The 20,310-nt window shown below is 45.5% G+C and overlaps 2 protein-coding genes across 2 annotated transcripts in view; one reads left to right on the top strand and one right to left on the bottom strand.

Moving 5' to 3' along the window:
- The first annotated feature begins 4,011 nt into the window (after window positions 1-4,011).
- Window positions 4,012-20,310, top strand: part of LOC132383742 (histone H4-like) — a 174,182-nt gene continuing 157,883 nt past the window's right edge. The window contains exons 1-3 of the mRNA XM_059954941.1: window positions 4,012-4,298; window positions 4,748-4,795; window positions 5,010-5,342. Of these exons, the coding sequence (XP_059810924.1) occupies window positions 4,012-4,298; window positions 4,748-4,795; window positions 5,010-5,342 (668 nt within the window). The remainder of the gene's footprint in view (window positions 4,299-4,747; window positions 4,796-5,009; window positions 5,343-20,310) is intronic.
- On the bottom strand, window positions 6,414-7,061 carry LOC132383747 (histone H1-like). The gene has a single exon (XM_059954950.1). The coding sequence runs from the start codon at window positions 7,059-7,061 to the stop codon at window positions 6,414-6,416; it is 648 nt and encodes a 215-aa protein (XP_059810933.1).

A 20,310-nucleotide genomic window follows, 5' to 3' on the forward strand; every position in this document is an offset into this window, starting at 1 on the left:
CAGAATGTGAGGGAGGACAGCGAGAGGAAGAATAAAGAACAGGTGGGGACTACACCGATCCGGAATATTAAGTGTGTAGTAGAGGAAGGTGGGGTGGAACAAGTGTTAAGGAGGACTCATGTACAGAGGGATGGTCTGACGGAACATGGAGTTAAATGTGTTGAAAGAATAGGTAAATTTAGGAAGGACAATAAAATTCTAGGGGCGTATAGCCTGATGGGAGTTCGGGGAGCTGGGTTAAGCACAATAGGCAGCGATTCAAACAGAGGGAGGAGAAATGGGTTAAAAATTCTATATCCGAATGCACAAAGTGTCAGAAATAAGGCGGATGAGATTGAAGCCCAGGTACGAATGGGTAACTATGATGTTGTTGGGATAATGGAGACATGGCTGCACCTATTGTCTATTGTCTATAAGTGGTCATCGGTGGGGGTGGGAGAGTCCTTGTCAAAGACGTAAGGTCGGAGACGGAGCCGGCAGAAGAAGAGTTCAGCGTCATGGCGTACGCGGAACTCGCTGAGGTGTGGGCGAAGGGGGACAAAGCTGAGGCCTTCACTAAGGGCAGACTGCTCTGCCTCCGAGAGTTGAAGGTCGGAGGGAATGGTAAATACCCAACACAGATGAGAGATGGGATCAGAGGGGGGAGGGAGGCTGGTCGCATCAGTGGAGAGGGAAGGTATCACTGTAATGATTGTACGCTCTAGTATCAATTGTTTGGTGAGAGGAAGATGGAGCCTCTGAGGGCCCAGGAGCTGACGATGGGATCTGAGGGAAAGGCGATGGCAGAGTGTGGTGGGGGAAGGGGAGAAGGGAGACACAATCGCAGTATGTGAAGACCCGGCCTGAAGTTCAAGGCTGGAGTCGCAGTCGGTGGTTGAAATGACCTGACTTGGTCTAACCAAGCAGAGTCCACTGCCAAGAAGGCCCACCAGCGCCTTTATGTCCTGAGAAAGCTGAAGAAATTTGGCCTGTCCCTTAAAACTCTCACTAATTTTTATAGGTGCACCGTAGAAAGCATTCTTCTAGGGTGCATCACAACCTGGTATGGAAGTTGTCCTGTCCAAGACCGGAAGAAGCTGCAGAAGATCGTGAACATAGCCCAGCACATCACACAAACCAATCTTCCATCCTTGGACTCACTTTACACCACACGCTATCGGAGCAGAGCTGCCAGGATAATCAAGGACAAGACCCACCCAGCCAACACACTTTTTGTCCCTCTTCCCTCTGGGAGAAGGTTCAGGAGCATGAAGATTCATACGGCCAGATTTGGGAACAGCTTCTTTCCAAATGTGATATGACTGCTGAACAGATCCTGGCCATACCTTCCAAATATTCGGAGCTGACTTGCACTACTGTACTTTCCCTTTTCTATTTTCTAATTATGATTTATAATTTAAATTTTTATTATATTTACTTCGATTTGTACTTCAGGGAGCACGAAGCACACAAACAAATGTCACTGTGATGATGCTCTAGTATGAATTCATTGGTGACAATAAAGTATTTGTATTTGTAATTTAAACATAGAAAATGGGTGCAGGAGTAGGCCATTTGGCCCTTCCAGCCTGCACCACCATTCAGTATGATCATGGCTGATCAGCCAACTCAGAACCCTGTACCTGCCTTCTCTCCATACCCCCTGATCCCTTTAGCCGCAAGGGCCATATCTAACTCCCTCTTAAATATAGCCAATGAACTGTTTACTGTGGCAAAGAATTCCACAGATTCACCACTCTCTTTGTGAAGAAGTTTCTCCTCATCTCGGTCCTAAAAGGTCCTTTATCCTGAAACTGTGACGCCTTGTTCTGGACTTCCCCAACATTGGGAACAATCATGCTGAATCTAGCCTGTCCAATTCCTTTAGAATTTTATACATTTCATTAAGATACCCTCTCAATCTTCTAAATTCCAGCGAGTATAAGCCTAGTCGATCCTGTCTTTCTTCATATGAAAGTCCTGTCATCCCAGGAATAAATCTGGAGAACCACCTTTGTACTCCCTCTATGGCAAGAATATCTTTCCTCAGATTAGGGGACCAAAACTGCACACAATAATCCAGGTGTGGTCTCACCAAGGCCTTGTACAACTGCAGTAGAACCTCCCTGCTCCTGTACTGGAATCCTCTTGCTATGAATGCTAAAATACCATTCGCCTTTTTCACCGCCTGCTGTCCCTGCATGCTCACCTTCAATGACTGGTGTAGAATGACACCCAGGTCTCGTTGCACCTCCCCTTTTCCTAATCGGCCACCATTCAGATAATAATCTGTTTTCCTGTTCTTGCCACCAAAGTGGATAACATCGCATTTATCCACATTAAATTACATCTGCCATGAATTTGCCCACTAACCTAACCTATCCAAGTCACCCTGCATCCTCTGAGCATCCTCTGAGCATCCTCCTCACAGCTAACACTGCCGCCCAGCTTCATGTCATCCGCAAACTTGGATATGCTGCATTTAATTCCCTCTTCTAAATCATTATTGTAAAGAACTGGGATCCCAGCACTGAGCCTTGCGGTACCCCACCAGCCTGCCATTCTGAAACGGTCCCGTTTATTCCCACTCTTTGCTTCCTGTCTACCCAACCAATTCTCTATCCACATCAATACGGTACCCCGTATAATTTAAGTTTGTACACTAATCTCTTGTCTGGGACGTTATCAAAAGCCTTTTGAAAATCCAAATATACCACATCCACTGGTTCTCCCCACTCCACTCTACTAGTTACATCCTCAAAAAATTCTATAAGATTCGTCAGACATGATTGTCCTTTCACAAATCCATGCTGGCTTTGTCTGATGATTTCATCGCCTTCCAAATGTGCTGTTATCACATCTTTGATAGCTGACTCTAGCAATTTCCCCACCACCGATGTCAGGATAACCGGTCAATAATTCCCCGGTTTCTCTCTCCCTCCTGTTTTTAAAAATTGGGTTATCTGAGTCACTCTCCAATCCTCAGGAACCAATATAGAATCTAAAGAGTTTTGAAAAATTATCACTAATGCATCCAATATTTCTTGGGCTACTTCCTTAAGCACTCTGGGATGAAGACCATCTGACCCTGGGGATTTATCCGCCTTTAATTCTTTCAATTTACCTAACACCACTTCCCCACTGACATGGATGTCCCTCAGTTCCTCCATCTCACTAGACCCTCGGTCCCCTACTATTTCCAGAAGATTATTTATGTCATCCTTAGTGAAGACAGAACCAAAGTGGTTATTCAATTGGTCTGCCATGTCCTTGTTCCCCATGATCAATTCAACTGTTTCTGACAGTAAGGGACCCAGATTTGTCTCAACCAATCTTTTTTTTTTCTCTTTTCACATATCTCTAAAAGCTTTTACCGTCAGTTTTTGTGTTCCCAGCCAGCTTTCTCTCATAATCTTTTTTTCCTTTCCTAATTAAGCCCTTTGTCCTCCTCTGCTGGACTCTGAATATCTCCCACTCCTCAGGTGTGCCGCTTTTTCTGGCTGATCAGCAAATTACCAGAAATCCCCCTCTGTACGTGCTGTGTGAGGGAGCTTTTCTCGCTGGAGCGCTTTGTGTCGGATAGACCGTTGAAAGTCCTGGACTTATTTCCACTTGGCATAATTTACTGATTATTATTGAATTATTTATGGTTTATGTTGCCATATTTCTACACTATTCTTGGTTGGTGCGACTGTAACAAAACCCAATTTCAATAAAGTATGTCTCTCTGTCTGTCTCGAGTGGATGTGGAGTGGATGTTTCCTACAGTGGGGGAGTCTAGCATTAGAGGACAGATGGAGCTGGAGCGCTTTGAGTCGGATAGACCGCTGGAAATTGCCGGGTGTGGTAAAGTGAAGGCGGAGCTGGACGATGAGAGGCCGCTCTCGGCTCTGTCCGTCACTCTGACTCTGTCTCCTCCCCTCCCCGCCCCTGTCTCTCTGCGCCTTTCTCGGGCAGGTCGGGGCGCTGTGTATAAAAGGAGACATCAGCAGTCGGTTTGTCACTGAGCAGCGACCTGAGTGAAGCAGCATCATGTCTGGCAGAGGGAAAGGAGGCAAAGGACTGGGCAAAGGCGGAGCCAAGCGGCACCGCAAAGTGCTCCGTGATAACATCCAGGGCATCACCAAACCGGCCATCCGGCGTCTGGCTCGCCGTGGCGGCGTCAAGCGGATCTCGGGTCTGATCTACGAGGAGACCCGCGGGGTGCTGAAGGTTTTCTTGGAGAATGTGATCCGGGATGCGGTCACCTACACTGAACACGCCAAGCGCAAGACGGTCACTGCCATGGATGTGGTGTACGCTCTGAAACGCCAGGGCCGCACTCTCTATGGCTTCGGCGGCTGAAAAACTCCCACTTCCTCCCGAACACAACACAAAGGCTCTTCTAAGAGCCACCCACCGCTTCACAGACGGAGCCGTGTCCACAACCTTTTAATTATTTTATCGATATATTCATCTGGTTCCATTTGAAATAGATTAATCTTTACGCTTGAAATATATATAGCTGCGATTGTGCCTTTCCAGGCGGTGATTACCGTGAATGCTGGATGCATTTATATCGATCTTAATCATTCTGTCCATCTCGGACAGAAATCAGTTAAGTCGTTTAGAGAGTCGATTCCGTAATCATGCATTCAAATCTTAACTGAGGGAATTAGATATTAAATGAAACTGAAAATACATGATCCATGATAGAATTAATTGTAAATAAAAAGTTATCAAGCACCATTCCTGGGTGCACTGAAATTGGCGGGCGATTTGAAATTAATCGGGCGCCAATCACAGTGCATTCTGATTGGATGAAGTCCGACCGCCAGTTAACAGTTTCCCATTTTGTCGTAGATTGTTATTCACCACCAGCCCGCATGAAATAATCAACCAATCGCAACAATTAGATCTTTTAATAGACATTTGGTGTTCAGCCAATCATAAGCGGTGGGACGGCCCTTCCCAGCGGTATAAAGGCCTGTGCTGGAGCCCGTTTCGTCTATCTTGTTCCTGTATTTCAGCCTGTGTTCTCACTCCTGAAGCAGAATGGCCCGCACCAAGCAGACAGCGCGCAAATCGACTGGCGGAAAAGCTCCTCGCAAACAGTTGGCGACCAAAGCGGCGCGGAAGAGCGCTCCTGCCACCGGCGGAGTGAAGAAGCCTCATCGCTACCGGCCCGGCACCGTGGCTCTGAGGGAGATCCGGCGCTACCAGAAATCCACCGAGCTGCTCATCCGCAAACTTCCCTTCCAGCGCCTGGTCCGGGAGATCGCTCAGGACTTCAAAACCGATCTGCGTTTCCAGAGCTCGGCCGTCATGGCCCTGCAGGAGGCAAGTGAGGCTTACCTGGTCGGTCTCTTTGAGGACACTAACCTGTGCGCCATCCACGCCAAGCGAGTCACCATTATGCCCAAGGACATCCAGTTGGCCCGCCGCATCCGCGGGGAGCGCGCCTAAGCCCAGCCTACACACCAAACACCAGAAAAAGCTCTTTTAAGAGCCACTACCACGGCAAAGGAAAGGGCTGTAGCTTGCTCATTATTATCGTAGTAGCGATCTGCCCTGCCGATCGATTTTGCGCTAATTGATCCCGAGCATCAGTTCTAGCCAGCACTGTCATTCGCTGTGATCATGCACAATCAGTACCCGGTTCCTGCCCTCTCCCCATATCCCTTGACCCCGCTATCTATAAGAGCTCTATATAACACTCTTGAATGCATCCAGAGATTAACGCGCTTCCTTCCCTGTCAGGGTCTCATCTGGGCCTTCACTTCTCCCACAAATCTGTCGTGTACAGCTTGGTGCGGCTGTTACCGTCTTGTTTGCTTTGGACATGGGGATACGTTCGTGCCCGCTGTGATTGGAGTGGAGCATGCCGACGCGAGGGGTAGAGTGGGGGATTTCGGGGGGCGGTGACTACCAGGAAATAGTGATTTTTTAAATTAGATTTCACTCTTCTACATGTTTTGATATTGGTGTTTTGTGTAAATTAACAATATAGTTTTTTAGCTGGGGCCTGCATGAAGGTCAGTCGGCAATGCCACCGGTTATTTTATCATATATCCTCCCGCTGCAGTCCGTCCCAGAGACGGATCCCTCTCTCAACACGCCCCCTCCCCTCTCGTGTAGGTTTCAGCAGTTCCCAATCAACTCAGCTGAATCTCCGCTGGTGTCGATGTCTCAGTCACTCTCTCCCAGATCGGAGAAGGAATTGGGCCTGAAATTGCCCACATCCCATATCTCTCAATCTCAGCTCGGGCATCCACGTCTCATTTCAGACACCGCACCAAATGTCAGAGGTACCGGCAATCTCGGGTTCCATTGAGAAGTTCTCAATCGGACCCGGCGCGGGAATCACAACACTCCGAATCAGCTCTTTTCTGAGATGTGGGTGGCTCTGAGAAGAGCCGTTGGGTTCAGATACACACAAATGGTGGATTCTCAATTCACTTTTTGACTGCTGTTTTCTTGGGTTTCGCGGATTTCGACTTCGGCTTCTTGGCCGTCTTCGTCTTCGGGGCTGCGGCTTTCTTGGGGCTCTTGGGCTTCGGCGCCGCTTTCTTAGCCGCGGGTTTCTTACCTCCCGCTTTTTTAGCCGCTGGTTTCTTTGCTGCCGCTTTTTTAGCCGCGGGTTTCTTTGTTGCCGCTTTCTTAGCCGCTGGTTTCTTACCTCCCGCTTTTTTAGCCGCTGGTTTCTTGGCGCCAAGCTTCTTGCCGGGAGATTTCTTTGCCGCTGGCTTGTTCGCTTTCTTCACCACCTTCACGGCAGTTTTCCCTTTACCGGATTTAAAGGATCCCGAAATACCCGAGCCCTTGGCCTGAACCAAGGAGCCGCTTTCCACTTTCCTCTTGATGCTCATTTTGACCTGGTGGCGACGTTTCGCCACATCGACACCGCTGTCGGCCAGAGCCTTCATGATGGCCGCACCGGACATACCCTTCCTATCGTGACAACCCGCCACGATCTTATCGATCTGTTCGCCCAGCGAGGGACCGGTTGGTTTGCTCCGGACAGCCGCCGCCTTCTTGGGAGTCTTCTTTGCGGCGGCGGGTGCGGCAGGAGGAGCCGTTTCGGCGGGTGCTGTCTCAGTCATGTCGGCGACTCTGGTAAATCCTTCTCACAATCAGAACTGAATGAGAAATGAAGCGAAAGGCGGCGGCACAGAGCCATTTAAAGGCAGCGAGCGGACGGGGCGGAGACATCCTGCTGTCAGCTCCCGGCGGCTTCATTTTTCTGTGTTTCTCTCTCCTCAAAAACTCGCCGATTTCAATTCAATTCGGACGCTGCGGAGACTCGGACTAGTCCCTGTCCGTCCCGGAGGCCGGAAGGTTCGCTGGAAAGAAAGTTTAATCGGGATTAAAGGCTGCGCTTTCTATTTTAACCCGTTTCATTACTGCATTGCCCGCGTTCTCTCTCCGGATCGTTGACCTGTTCTCTGTTTTATGGCTGAAATACTTAATCGAATTAAAACTTTGTGGTTAATTCCCTCTTCGGGACTGAGCCGGGGAGTGGAGCACTTCCGTAACCGAGAAATCTTTTCATTTTCTACAGGAGGCGCTGAGAAATCCTACGATGTGTTCGGACTCACAAACACAATGTCACTGGTCTAAGCCGCCCTCTCCTTTAACTCACTCTCTCTGACACAATACACACTCAATGCTGACGGAAATCAGCAACTCAGGCAGCATCAATGGTGGGAATAAACAGCCGACATTTCGGGCTGAGACCCTTCCTCAGGACTCTGGTGGGAGATGCTGCCTGACTTGCTGGGTTCCTCCAGCATTTTGTCCGCGTTGTTCGCGATTCCCAGAATCTCTTGGCGTTCTGCTGACCCAATGTTCACATCTGCAACTTCATCGCATTGTACTGCCGTCAAAATAAAATGACATATTCCTTGTCATATAACACGGTGATAAATGATTCTGGTTCCAAGGAATAAAGGACAACGGAGATTGTCTGACCAACCTCTCTGTGTAACTGAGAACCTCAGGTCCGGGAAACATTCTTGGAAATTTTCTCTGCACTCTCCCCAGTTTAACCACCTTTCCTATAACGGTGACAAGAGCTGTACACAATACAAGTGTGGCCTCCAGTCACTTACACAACTGGAACACAATGTCCCAACTGATATACTCAGTCCCCTGACTAATGAAACCAGCATGTTAAACCCCGTTCTTCACCACCCTGTCTACCAGTGACAACACTTTCAATGAACTGTGTGTGAGAGATTTACCCCTAAATCTCTCCGGCCCATTACACTCCCTAATGACCGACCATTCACAGTGTAAGTTCTGCACTGGTTTCACTTTGCAATGTGCACTGTCTCACATTTATCTGTATTGAAATGCATTTGCATTTGCCTCTTCACTAAATTATCAAGATTGCCGGGTTAAGTAAGAAATACAGAATAAACTAAACAGTGTAAAAGAGGCTCAGGGAGGGATGTGATTCTGAAGGTGAGAATGGGAAACCTGATCCATTCTCGCCTCTTTTACTCTTTAAATATCTGAAAGAAATCCTTATTCCCCTTTATACTATTGGCCAGTCACTTTAATAATTCATCTGTTCTCTCCATATTGCCATTTAGTTCCCTTCTGTTCTTTTTAAGTCCACTAATCCTTTAGCTTCCCACTAACTTTTGTGATATTCTCTGCTCTCTCATGTTCCTTTATGCTGCCTTTGTCTTCCGTTGTTGGTGATGGTTGCCTCATTCTCCCTTTCAAATATTGTTTCTGCTGAGGGATGAACTGATCCTGCATCTGCCAAATTACTCCTGGAAACTCAAGCTTTTCATACAAAGGTAATCTGGTTAATGCTGGGGGAGTCAAAATGCCCGACTGCTGTAAGCCTGTTCCCATTACACCTCTGTGTGATTTACCAACATGTCTGCTCCACAATACCTGAGCCTATTGGGAGGCCAGCAGTGTAATCCCATCAAAATCACCATTCATCATTTTATTTAAAACCTCCACTTACAAGACCTCATCAAATCCCTCACTTATTACTGTAGTGTTGGTCTCATTAATCAAACATGCAACATCCCCCCCCACCTGTCAGGTAGCCTTTAAATGTTTCCCCTTCACCTTAAACAATTGTTTTGTAAATTTATGCTTCTCTACCCTGACACAAAGAGTGATTGCCTACTGATTTTGTAAACCTTTGGATGGTTACCAGACAGTTCCTTAATCTCTCTGGTGAGAAAGAGTGTCCCAGTCTGTCCAAACTTCTGCTAACAATTTAAATCATCCAGTGTCAGTAACACCCTCATCAAACCTCCCTCCACACTTTCCAGCTTCATGACATCCTTCCTGTAGCTGGGTGACTAGAACTGTGCACAATACAGTGCAATCTCATTTTGATGATAACATCCCAAATCCTGTAACTCAGTTCCCTGACCAATGAAGACAAATAGGCCAAACATCATCTTCACCATCCTGACTTCCCCAGGTCATCTCGATCCTGTTGTACTCTCAAAGAATCTTCACTGCCCACTCTACCACCAACAAAGCACTGTGTAACCAACACTAGAATCCCCTAACTGAGAGGAATGGAGATGCTGGATGACCAAAAAGATTTAAAGAGAAGGAAGATAACTGTTTATAAAATCAGGGAAGTGGGATCGACATAAAGGAGGAGTCTGATGGCAGATCAGCCTTTACATGGAATTGTTGGTGAGGGACTAAGAGAGAACACACTGGAGGTTTCATCCAGTGAGACGGTGTGGATAGAGCTCAGGATAAGAGAGGTGCATTCTTTGATGGAGTTGTGCTACAGGCCTCCCAAATGCCAGCAGCAGGTAAAGAAGCTGAAATGTAGCAGGGAATGAAAGATGCAAAGGCAACAGGGTTGTTGCAGAGGGCGACTAATTTCCCCAATGTTGACTGGGATTCCCTTAGACTCAGGGGCTTAGATATCACTGCATATGTTGGAAGAATACTGGGACGTTTTTTAACATAGAAGTGGATAGTCTAACCAGGGAAGGTGGTCATAGAAGATATTGTGTTGGGAAATGAGCCTGGCCATTGAGAAAAGTTTCATTCAGGGAAAAGTAAATAAGCACAAGACTGGACACAGTGGCTATGTGGTCAATCGGGATTATAGCGAAAGGCAACTGTGTTGGACAGGAACTGAAGAGAGCGGAATGTGATTTGTCCAACCATATTTGACATGTGACTCTCACAACACGCTGGAGGAACTCAGCGGGGGGGGGGTGCGGTGTGGGCAGCATACGTGGAAACGGACAGTCAATGTTTCGGGCCAACACCCTGTGTTGTGCGTGTTGCTTTGACCTCAGCATCTGCAGAGTATTTTGTGTTTGACATGTGACTGTTTGTTAAAGGCAATCAGGTCAGAATTCAGACTGTTTCGATGTGTGGAGGAAAGACAAGGATGGTAAAGTCCGGCAGAAGGGCGTGGTAAGAGATGTTATGAATTCAGTCTGAAAGAAAAAGATAAAGAATGTTTCAGGTGTATAAATTGGAGATGGCCTCTGGCAATATGAAGCAAGCAACAGAGAATATAAAAGTTTGAAACGGGGACAAGAAATGACTGTGGGGTGAAGGGGCACTATGGCGAGAGTACAACAACAAAAGGACAAAGGAGAGAGTTTATGTCTGAATTGGACGAAGGACTGAACCAGTACTTCACATCACTATTCATCAATGTGGTCATAGAGGATAGTGAGATCAGAGAAGGGAATGCCGATATTCCAAGGCATGTTGTTCCTCAGGCCATAGAGTTAAACCAGTAAATTATTGACTGATGAGGCTTGGATCAATGCTCAGGAAATTGTTCCAGATTATTATTAGACATACGGTCTCTCATAAAAATTAGGGGTGTAAAAGGACGATATATCAAGAATTGGAAGGAAATGCAAGTAAAATCCCCTGAGATTCTCTCGGTACATTCAGAGGAAAAGGGAATTTAGACAGAATTGTTCCGCGTGGAGATGAGGATGGCCATCTGTGTGTGGAACTGAAGGAAATGGGAGAGGCTTTCCATGAATGTTTCTGACGTTTATTTCACCATTGAGAAAATTATGGAAAGTGATGGTGTTACCAAAATGGCAGGAATCAGCTGTGATTTCTTAGACCACATTCAAATTAGCAGGGATCTATATTGGAAGCCTTAAGATGCATTAAGGCTGTTGAATCTCCAGGGCCTTATCAGGTACATTCTTGTATTTTGTGAGAAGTTAGAGAATACACTGTGGAGGCCACGGGAGAAATTGCTGCTTCATCACAGGCACCATTTGAGGTTACACGTGATTGGAGAGTGATTAATGTGGAATTGACAGTTTTGAGGCCAAGTCTGTGTATAAATCAAAAATAGAATGAGCGGCAGGCAGTGTTATGGAAGCAGGGAGTCTGCAGTAGCACTTGGACAGATTTAAAGAATGGACAAAGAAGTTCCAGACAATATAGAGTGTAAGGAAGTGTGTGGCCGTGTCCTCTGGGAGGAGGAATAAAGGCATAGACTCCATCTAATCAGGGAGAGAACAGAAATCAGATGTGTAAAGGAACTTTGGGGGTACTAGTGCAGGATTCCCTAAAGGTTAATGTGCACGTTTAGATGGTATTAAGGAAGGCAAATGCAATATTTGTATTCATTCCAAGAGAACTAGAATATAAAAGCAAGCATCTAATGCTGAAGTATCATGAGCAGGTTTGGGTCAATTTTCTAAGAAAGGCTCTGCTGACATTGCAGAAGCTGCAGGGGAAATTCACGAGAATGATCCCAAGTCTGAAAGAGTTAGGATATAATCATCATTTGATGATCTGGGCAGGTACTCACTGGAGTCTAGAAGAATGAGGGAGCATCGTATAGAAACACATTGAATGTTGAAAGGCCCAGGTAGTGTTAATATGAGAGGATGTTTCCAATAATGGAAGAGTCTAGAACCAGACCACACCCTCAATAAAAAGATGCCCCTCCAGAATAAAGATGAGTAATTTCTTTAGTCAGAAGGTGATCAATCGATGGGTTTCTTTTGGCACAGGTGGCCATGAAGGCAGTCAGTAGGTCTATTTAAAGCAGATGTTAGTGGGATTTAATTATTATTAATGGCATCAAAGTTTACGGGGAGAAGGTCGGAGAATGGGGTTGGGATGGATAATAAATCAGGCATGATGGAATGATGGAACAGACTGGATGAGCCAAAAGACCTAATCCTGCTCCAATGACTTAAGGTGTTTTGTTTTAATGCTGTGCCATTGTTTAAAAAGGGTACTGGAAACTATTCAGGAAACTACAGGCAGGATATCAGTGTTGGGGAATATACTGGAGGGGTTTCTGAGGAACAGGATCTACCAACATTTGGTCTGATTCAAGACTGTCAGCACAGCTTTGTGCAAGGGAAATCATGTCTCACAAATATCTTGCAGCTCTTTCAGGAATTTCACAAGTGCGTAGATGAGGTTAGGGTTGTGAGTGTTGTCTATCTGGACATTAGCCAGACCTTTGACTCTGGTCTGGGAGGTTAGTTCTGAGAGTTGGAATCCAAGGGAGATAATTGATTGGTTTCATAATTGCCTCAGTATCAGGAGGCAGAGGCTGGTGGGTTGACGGTTATTCCTCAGACTGGAGGTCTCTGTCAAGTGGTGTTCCACTGCACCGGGACCTTTGTTGTTCGTAATTTATATAAACAATATCCATGTGAATCATAGTTCACCGGATCTGACACCTCAAGGAGATACAGTGGTGAAGTTGGTGTTGATTGACCTGCTGTCCTTCATCATTCATGGCACAGAGTATAAGAGTTGAGAAGATACATTATAAATATACAAGTCTTTGGAGAGGACTGACTGGGGATACTGACTATAGTTTGGATCACCCTGTTGTAGCAAAGATGTTCCTAAACTAGAAAGAGTGCACAGAGAAAAATAAATATCAGATGGTTGCTTAGACCTGGGGAGTCAGAGTTAGAAGGACAGGTTGTATGGACTAGTGTTACGAATGAGGAGCAACTCTCATGAGCAGAAGGGTGCAAAGTCGCCCCCCCCCCTCTTTTTGAGAATCACAAAATCGCTACTATTTTGGGTCTGATACCAAGGAAATGAGAGAGTGACAACGCAGAGATACACAAAAGTGGAATGTCTCCTAACAAAAGCGGAACGGAACCACTGATTACTGCTATTGTCTCTTGGAGAAGGATTGTGTATTGAGTACTGTTCTATTCATTGAAAGCCCTCAGGGGTAACCAGAGTGGTCTGTTTGATGGGTTGCATCATCCCAACCTGATTGACACTTGAGACCCCGTGAGTGGGGATAAAAGTAAGGTCTGGGGAAACACCCCTCAGACGCACCAGGAGAGACACTACGAGACCAGTGGGGGCTTGTGTGTGTGTCCACCCTTGCCTGGGTGACGAGTCCGCTACGGAAGAACAGTCTCGCTAAAGGACGGAGGGGTCATACATGAATGCCCACAACAACAACGCATCGACAGATCAAGAGCGAACAGAAAAGTCAGCAGGTCAATAGCTGTTTCTCTCTCTCTCCAACAATTGCAACATAGTGACCAACAAACCACCGCAATCTGCATGAACTGAACTAAACTTTATATTTCCTTTCGCCAATTCATTATCCCCTAGACAACGATAAAGCTTATTTCTTTTGATTATTATTATACCCGCACTTTTAGGTGTAGTATTGATGACATATATTATCTGTATAATTGCATTGATATTACTTTTGTTTTTTTTACTAATAATTATTGTTAAATCTAGTATCATCAGACTTCAACGGATACTCCTATCTTTGCTGGTAAGACACCCAGATACAGAGTTCGTAACACTGGTATTTTATTCCCTGGAACAGAGCAGACTCAGAGGTGATCCCAGTAGAGGTATGGAGATCATGGGGAGCACAGACAGGGTAAAAACACTGTTTTTTTCACAGGAAATGGCTGGTAAAAACAAGGAAGTAGGTGTTTCAGATCAGACATAATGGGCAGAGGGTAGTCTGTATTTTGAACAAACTGTCGGTGATTGTGGCAGACACATTAGAAACATTTTAAAATCTTGTGATCCGAGCTGGTTGCCACATCTCAGGAACGACAGTTTCAGTTATAAGGTGAGGATGTAGAAACACAGATTGTTTACAAACTGTGTTTGTTCAATCTCCCTTTATCTCTCTTGTTTCAAAGGCCTAGCAGAGACCTTTAAAATAGATAAGGTGGACAAGAGTCTTTTACACAGGCAGCAAATGTCAAATACTCAAGGGCAGAGCTTCAATTTAAAAGTGGGAGAGGGAATGGTTCAAATAGATTGAGCAGGTGAGTTTCTATTTTTCTTAGAGACTGATGGCTGCCAGGGAAAGGTTCAAGCTGATACACTGGTAATGTTGAAGAGGTGTTTAGTCAGGCAGGAACAGGCAGGGAATGGAGAAGCCCATTCCATCCCCTCTCATTCTTCCAAAGGGCAGCCAGTACAGACCGACCCCATTTCAGTTCGGTCCCTGCCACCCCGCTGGGGGTGGGGGGGGGGGGAAGGAAGCCTCAACGCCACCCCCGGGCGATCCCCCTCACTCTCCCGCATCCGTTGCCGAGGAAACGAGTCACAGACAGAGTGCAACATGCAACAACCGAGGGAATCTGCAGATGCTGGAAATCTGAACTACACACACAAAATGCTGGAGGAACTCAGCAGGCCAGACAGCATGTATGGGAAAGCATGTATCGGGCTGAAGGGTCTCGGACCAGGTCTTCCACTGTACTTTTTTTTTCCATAGGCGCTGCCTGGCCTGCTGAGTCCTCCAGCATTTTGTGAGATATAAAGCTGGAGAGATTTGAAAACTAATGCTGAGACGTTTAATATGAACAGACTGATTGCTGAGAATTTTAACTACATTGGTAAGGCACAGTGAGTTTTGGAGATATTGCGGGTATTAATGGCAGAAAATAAAGAGTTAATAGATAAAAGACGTTTTAGGCACCAGCCTGATAACATGTGGGGTTTCACACTGCTGGCGTACCGTCTACAGGTCTGGTCGACACACTGTAGAAAGAAAATTATCACTGGAATGGGTGACCTGGGGCTCTGGTCCCCATCCCCTGCCAATCCCAGGGAACAGGAATGAACCTCCCTGACAGTGTGGAGCAGGTTTACTGGGAGGTTGTTTGGGATGGAACCAATCTGATGTAAGAGCATAAAATATAGGAGCAGAGTTTGACCCTCTGGCCCATTAAGACAGTACTTCCATTTCATCATGGCTGATCCATTTCCCTCTCAGCCCCAATATCCTGATGTCCCCTTAACCCATCATGCCCTGACAAACCAACAATGTATCAACCTCTACCTGAAATATACCCAATGACGGCCTCTACAGCTGCCTTTGGCATGGAATTCCACAGATTAACCACTCTCTGGATAAATAAATTCCTCCTCATCTCCATTTAAATGGACGTCCCTCTAGTCAGAGGCTGTGCCCTCTGTTCCTAGACTCCCCCTCTATAGAAAACATCCTCTTCAGATCCACTCTACCGTGGCCGTTCAACATTCAACAGGTTTCAAAGCAATCCCTTCTCATCCTTATAAATTCCAGTCAGTTCAGGCCCAGCATAATCAAATGGTCTTCATATGATAACCCTTCAATCCGGGAATCATTCTCGTGAACTTCCTCAGAATCCTCTCCAATGTCAGAGTACCTCTTAGATAAGGGGCCCAGAATTGCTCACAGTACAAACGAACCTCAAGGAACCTCCTCTGCTACAAAGTTCTTTTGCACATCAGATTTTCATTTTTCTTTCCCCTTAGAGCAATTGTCTATCCTTTTATTTTTTTTACCAATGTCCAGGACCATAAACTTCTCAACATGGTATTCCACCTGCCAGATCTTTGCATATTCTCACAATCTGTCTAAGCCCTTCTGTAGCCTCTCTGCTTCCTCGGCACTGTCTTCCCCCGACCTATTTTGAACTGAAAATGGCCCCGAAGCCTCCATTTCTGTCATCCAAATTATTGACATATACTATAACATAAAATGCCATTAGCCATTGTGTCAACCAGAAAAGGCTCCCTTTATGCCACTCTTTGCTTCCTGCCAATCAGCCAAGTCGTAATCCATGCTCGTATCTTTCCTGTGTCATTGGCTCTTAATTTAAGCAGCCTCATGTGTGGCACCTTGTCAAAGGCCTTCTAAAAATCCAATTGCACAAGACACACCCACCCATTGATTCTCTTGTCTATCCTGCTTATTTCTTCAAGCAATTTCAACACATTTGACAGGCAGGATAATCCTCTAAAGTAGTGGCCACCAACGTTTTTAAGCCCAAGATCCCCTACCTCGTCCTGAGTGAAAGGCAAGATCAACTCCAAATTGATTAGTTACACACAGGCGCACCGGGGCAGAAAGACTGGAAGTAATACCCGACAACCTGGAAGTAGAAATAATCCGTAAACACCAGGGGTGCCCACCCTTTTTTACACCGCAGACCGGTTTAATATTGACAATATTCTTGTGGACCGGCCGACGGGGGGGTGGACGGGACGGGATGACGGGAATGAAGCAGGTTCCTTATGTCCAGTCTATCCCGCAATTTAGTTTTAGTTTAGTGGCTGTCCCGCGCTGCTCACGTTTTTTTCCTCTGGGAAAAACTCAGTGGGTTCAGGTTTAAGTGCAGGGTGCTTGGACTCAAGGTACCGAAGCAGTTTTGAGAGCTTCATTGCCTCATTAGACAGCCTCCGGGTCCGAACTCCAGCCTCTGCCTTCCCGCCGCCAAACGCCCTGGCCAGGTGCATCTGGTCGCGGGTGGGGTGAGAGGACAAGTTCAGGGCCAGAGGTCCTCGTGCCGGGGACGCGGCGGTCACAGGTAGAACAGAGCGAACCGACCGAGTGAGGAGAGCGACAGGCCCGCGCTCGCCTCCCTTGTAGGATCTATTGGCCGACAAAAATTTGTTTCAGTAGATCGCAGCGAGGTAGCTGTTCTGATACTTACGAAACCTTGAGCCCAAATTAGGTTGTCTGCTAATATTTTAGCACCGGGTTCCCCACGAACATTCGGTGTGCTAAACAGGTTTAGAGGCGGTTCCCATCTGTCCGCGCTCCAGGCCAATAGCATCGGCGATTCGCGCTGGCTGTGCTCTGGGCCAGAAGTGCTGGCGTTGTGGATAATGAAGTAGGATTTCAAAGCTTGCAGAGAGATTTAGGCCAGTTAGAAGAGTGGGCTGAAAGATGGCAGATGGAGTTTAACGCTCATAAGTGTGAGGTGTTACATTTTGGTAGGACTAATCAAAATAGGACATAGATGGTACATGGTAGGGCATTGAGGAATACAGTAGAACGGAGTGGTCTAAGAATAATGGTGCATCGTTCCCCAAAGGTGGATTATCATGTGGATAGAATGGTGAAGAAAGCTTTTGGTATGCTGGCCTTTATAAATCGGACCATAGAGTATAGGAGTTGGGATGTAATGTTAAAATTCTACAAGGCATTGGTAAGGCCAAATTTGGAGTATCGTGTACAGTTCTGGTCACCGAATTATAGGAGAGATGTCAACAAAATAGAGAGAGTACAGAGGAAATTTACTAGAATATTACCTGGGTTTGAGCACCTAAGTTACAGAGAAAGTTAGGTCTTTATTCTTTAGAGCATAGAAGGTTGATAGGGAACTTGATAGAGGCATTTATAATTATGACGCGAAAGATAGAGTTGGTGTGGATAGGCTTTTTCCACTGAGAGTAGGGGAGATTCAAACAAAAGGACATGAGTTGAGAGTTAAGAGGCAAAAGTTTAGGGCTAACACAAGGGGGAAGTTCTTTACCCAGAGAGTGGTAGCTGTGTGGAACGAGATTCCAGTAGAAGTGGCAGAGGCAGGTTTGATATTGTCATTTAAAAAAAATTGGATTGGTATATGAACAGGAAAGGAATAGAGGGTTGAGGGCTGTGTGCAGGTCGGTGGGACTAGGTGAGAGTAAGCGTTCGGCACGGACTAGAAAGGCTGAGATGGTCTGTTTCCATGCTGTAATTGTTATAAGTTATATATAACCCTTAGGAGGCAGTGATCACAGTGTCGTTGAGTCCAACTTGAAATTGGACAGGGAGAGAGTACAGTTTGACATGGCAGTGTTTTAGTGGAGTAAAGCTAGGAACAGTGTTATGACAAAGGAGTCGGCTGAAGTAAATTGGAAGGAGATGCTGGCAGAGATGGCAGCTGAGCAGCAAAAGTGAGTTTCTGAGAAAAAATGAGGGAGGTGCAGGATAAATGTATTGCAGAAACAAATAAATGCTCAAATGGCAAAACAGTACAAACGTGGCTGACAAGGAAGTCAAAGCTAATGTAAAACGAAAAGGAAGGGCATACAACAAAGAAAAAAACTCAGAATACAGAGGATTGGGAAGCTTCTAACACCTTACAGAGATAAAGAGGATAAAGATTAAATCTGCAAGCAAGCTAGCAAATATTATCAAAGTGATTCGTTGAAGCTTTTTCAAGTATGTGAGACATAAAGGAGAGCTGAGACTGGATACTGGATTGCTAGAAAATCAGGCCAGAGGAATAATAATGGGGTGGGGGGGGGAGGAGATGGCAGATGAATTAAATATTTGTCATCAGTGGAAGTTACTAGCCATGTGCCAGATGTTGAAGGGAGCGAGGGGAGAGAAGGGAGTGCAGTTATTATTATAAGGGAAAGGTGCTCAAAAAGCCGAAAGACCTGAGGGTATATCAGTCACCTGGACAAGATGAACTGGACCCTAGGATTCTGACAGAGGTAGCGGTAGAGATTGTGGTGCAATTAGTCATGATCTTTCAAAACGCATTGGACGCTGGCATGGTGCTAGGGGACTGGAAAATTGCAAATAGTCACTCCATTCTTTAAGAAAGGAGAAAGGCGGCAGAAAGGAAATTATAGACCAGTTAGTCTGACCTGAGTGGTTGGGAAGATGCTGGAGTTAATTGTTAAAGATGAGGTTATCGAGCATTGGAAACACAGGACAAGAAAGGACAAAGTCAGCATGGTTTCCTTCAGGGGAAATCTTGAATGATGAACCTGTTGGAATTCTTTGAAGAGATTACACGCAGGATAAATAAAGGGGATGCAACGGATGACATATATTTGGACTTTCAAAAGGCTTTTGACAAAGTGCCACATACGAGGCTGCTTACCGAGTTAACAGCCTATGGTATTACAGGAAAGCTACTGGCGTGGTTAGAACATTGGCTGATTGGTAGTGTTACGTATTCAGGCAACAATAAATATATGAGATCGGCAAGGGTTTCTTACAACAAACAACACGTTTATTAAACACCGAAAACAAACCCCCCAAAAGTAAACAAACACTACCGTAACCGGAAACAGCTGCTGAGCGGCTGTTCAAACAGTTCGTAAAGTGATATTCCAAAACAGTTCTTTAAAGTGGTATTGCCAAAAGTTCGATATGCTCACAGTCCATTTAAAAGGAGAGACTTTACAGGACGATTTAAATTCTCTTTCACGTCGCTTGCTTCGATCCCCGACGTCGAACTTCCCACGAAGAATTCACGAAACAGAACGGCTTAAAGGCACTGACCTTTCCTTCTCCACTACCTTCAATCCTTTCTGGTTACCCAGGGATTAACACGAAGATTGTCAACGAAATCCTTCCAAATAAGGATCAAACAAAGGTCGCCCCCGTTTCACCGTAGGAAGCGATTCTCCTCGATCTTTAACTTCCAACTTTGAATCTTCACTCTCCTCTAATTGCGAAATAACAGAATCATAAAGAACCTGCTGGCAATGACCTTTTAAACTTTAGGCATTAAATAAAAACTTCATCCTTCAACTAAACTGCGTCATCACTTCAAACACACAGTGGCATGAAGTCAACTTGGCAAATCCAGCCACGAACTGCCCCTCCTCACAGGGTGGGGTCTACCTTTTATAACCTGTAAAAAAAACCCGTCACATGATCTCTACTGGAGGGAAAATGACGTCATTCCACCATCACAAGACCATCACCTCAAGTCCAGTACAGCTTCAACCCCAGTCACATGACAAGGGCTCCACTGTCATGTGTCACGAGTACGTAACACCTCCCTCCAAAAAAAACATTTTTGGTCTGACAAGAACAAAATTTTTTAACAATTGCTTACAAGAAAAACAAAAGTATAAATTTTATAACATACACAATACACAACACCATCATATAACAGCTTATAAGTCACAATACAGAAGAAGTGTTACAATTGAAAAAAAACACTCCATAAAAAAAATTAGTGTACATTGAACATCGAGATAGACAATCAGCAACCACATTATCTTTACCTTTAATATGAGTCATCACAATATTGTACTCTTGTAACATCAAACTCCAATTTAATAACCTTCTGTTTTTGTTTTTCATCTTACTCAGAAAAACTAACGGAT

The sequence above is a fragment of the Hypanus sabinus genome, chromosome 31 (assembly GCF_030144855.1).
Source record: "Hypanus sabinus isolate sHypSab1 chromosome 31, sHypSab1.hap1, whole genome shotgun sequence".
Lineage (NCBI taxonomy): Eukaryota > Metazoa > Chordata > Chondrichthyes > Myliobatiformes > Dasyatidae > Hypanus > Hypanus sabinus.

Coding starts and splice junctions, on each gene's coding strand:
- LOC132383747 (XM_059954950.1), bottom strand. CDS start 7,061: ATGACTGAGACAGCACCCGCCGAAACGGCTCCTCCTGCCGCACCCGCC.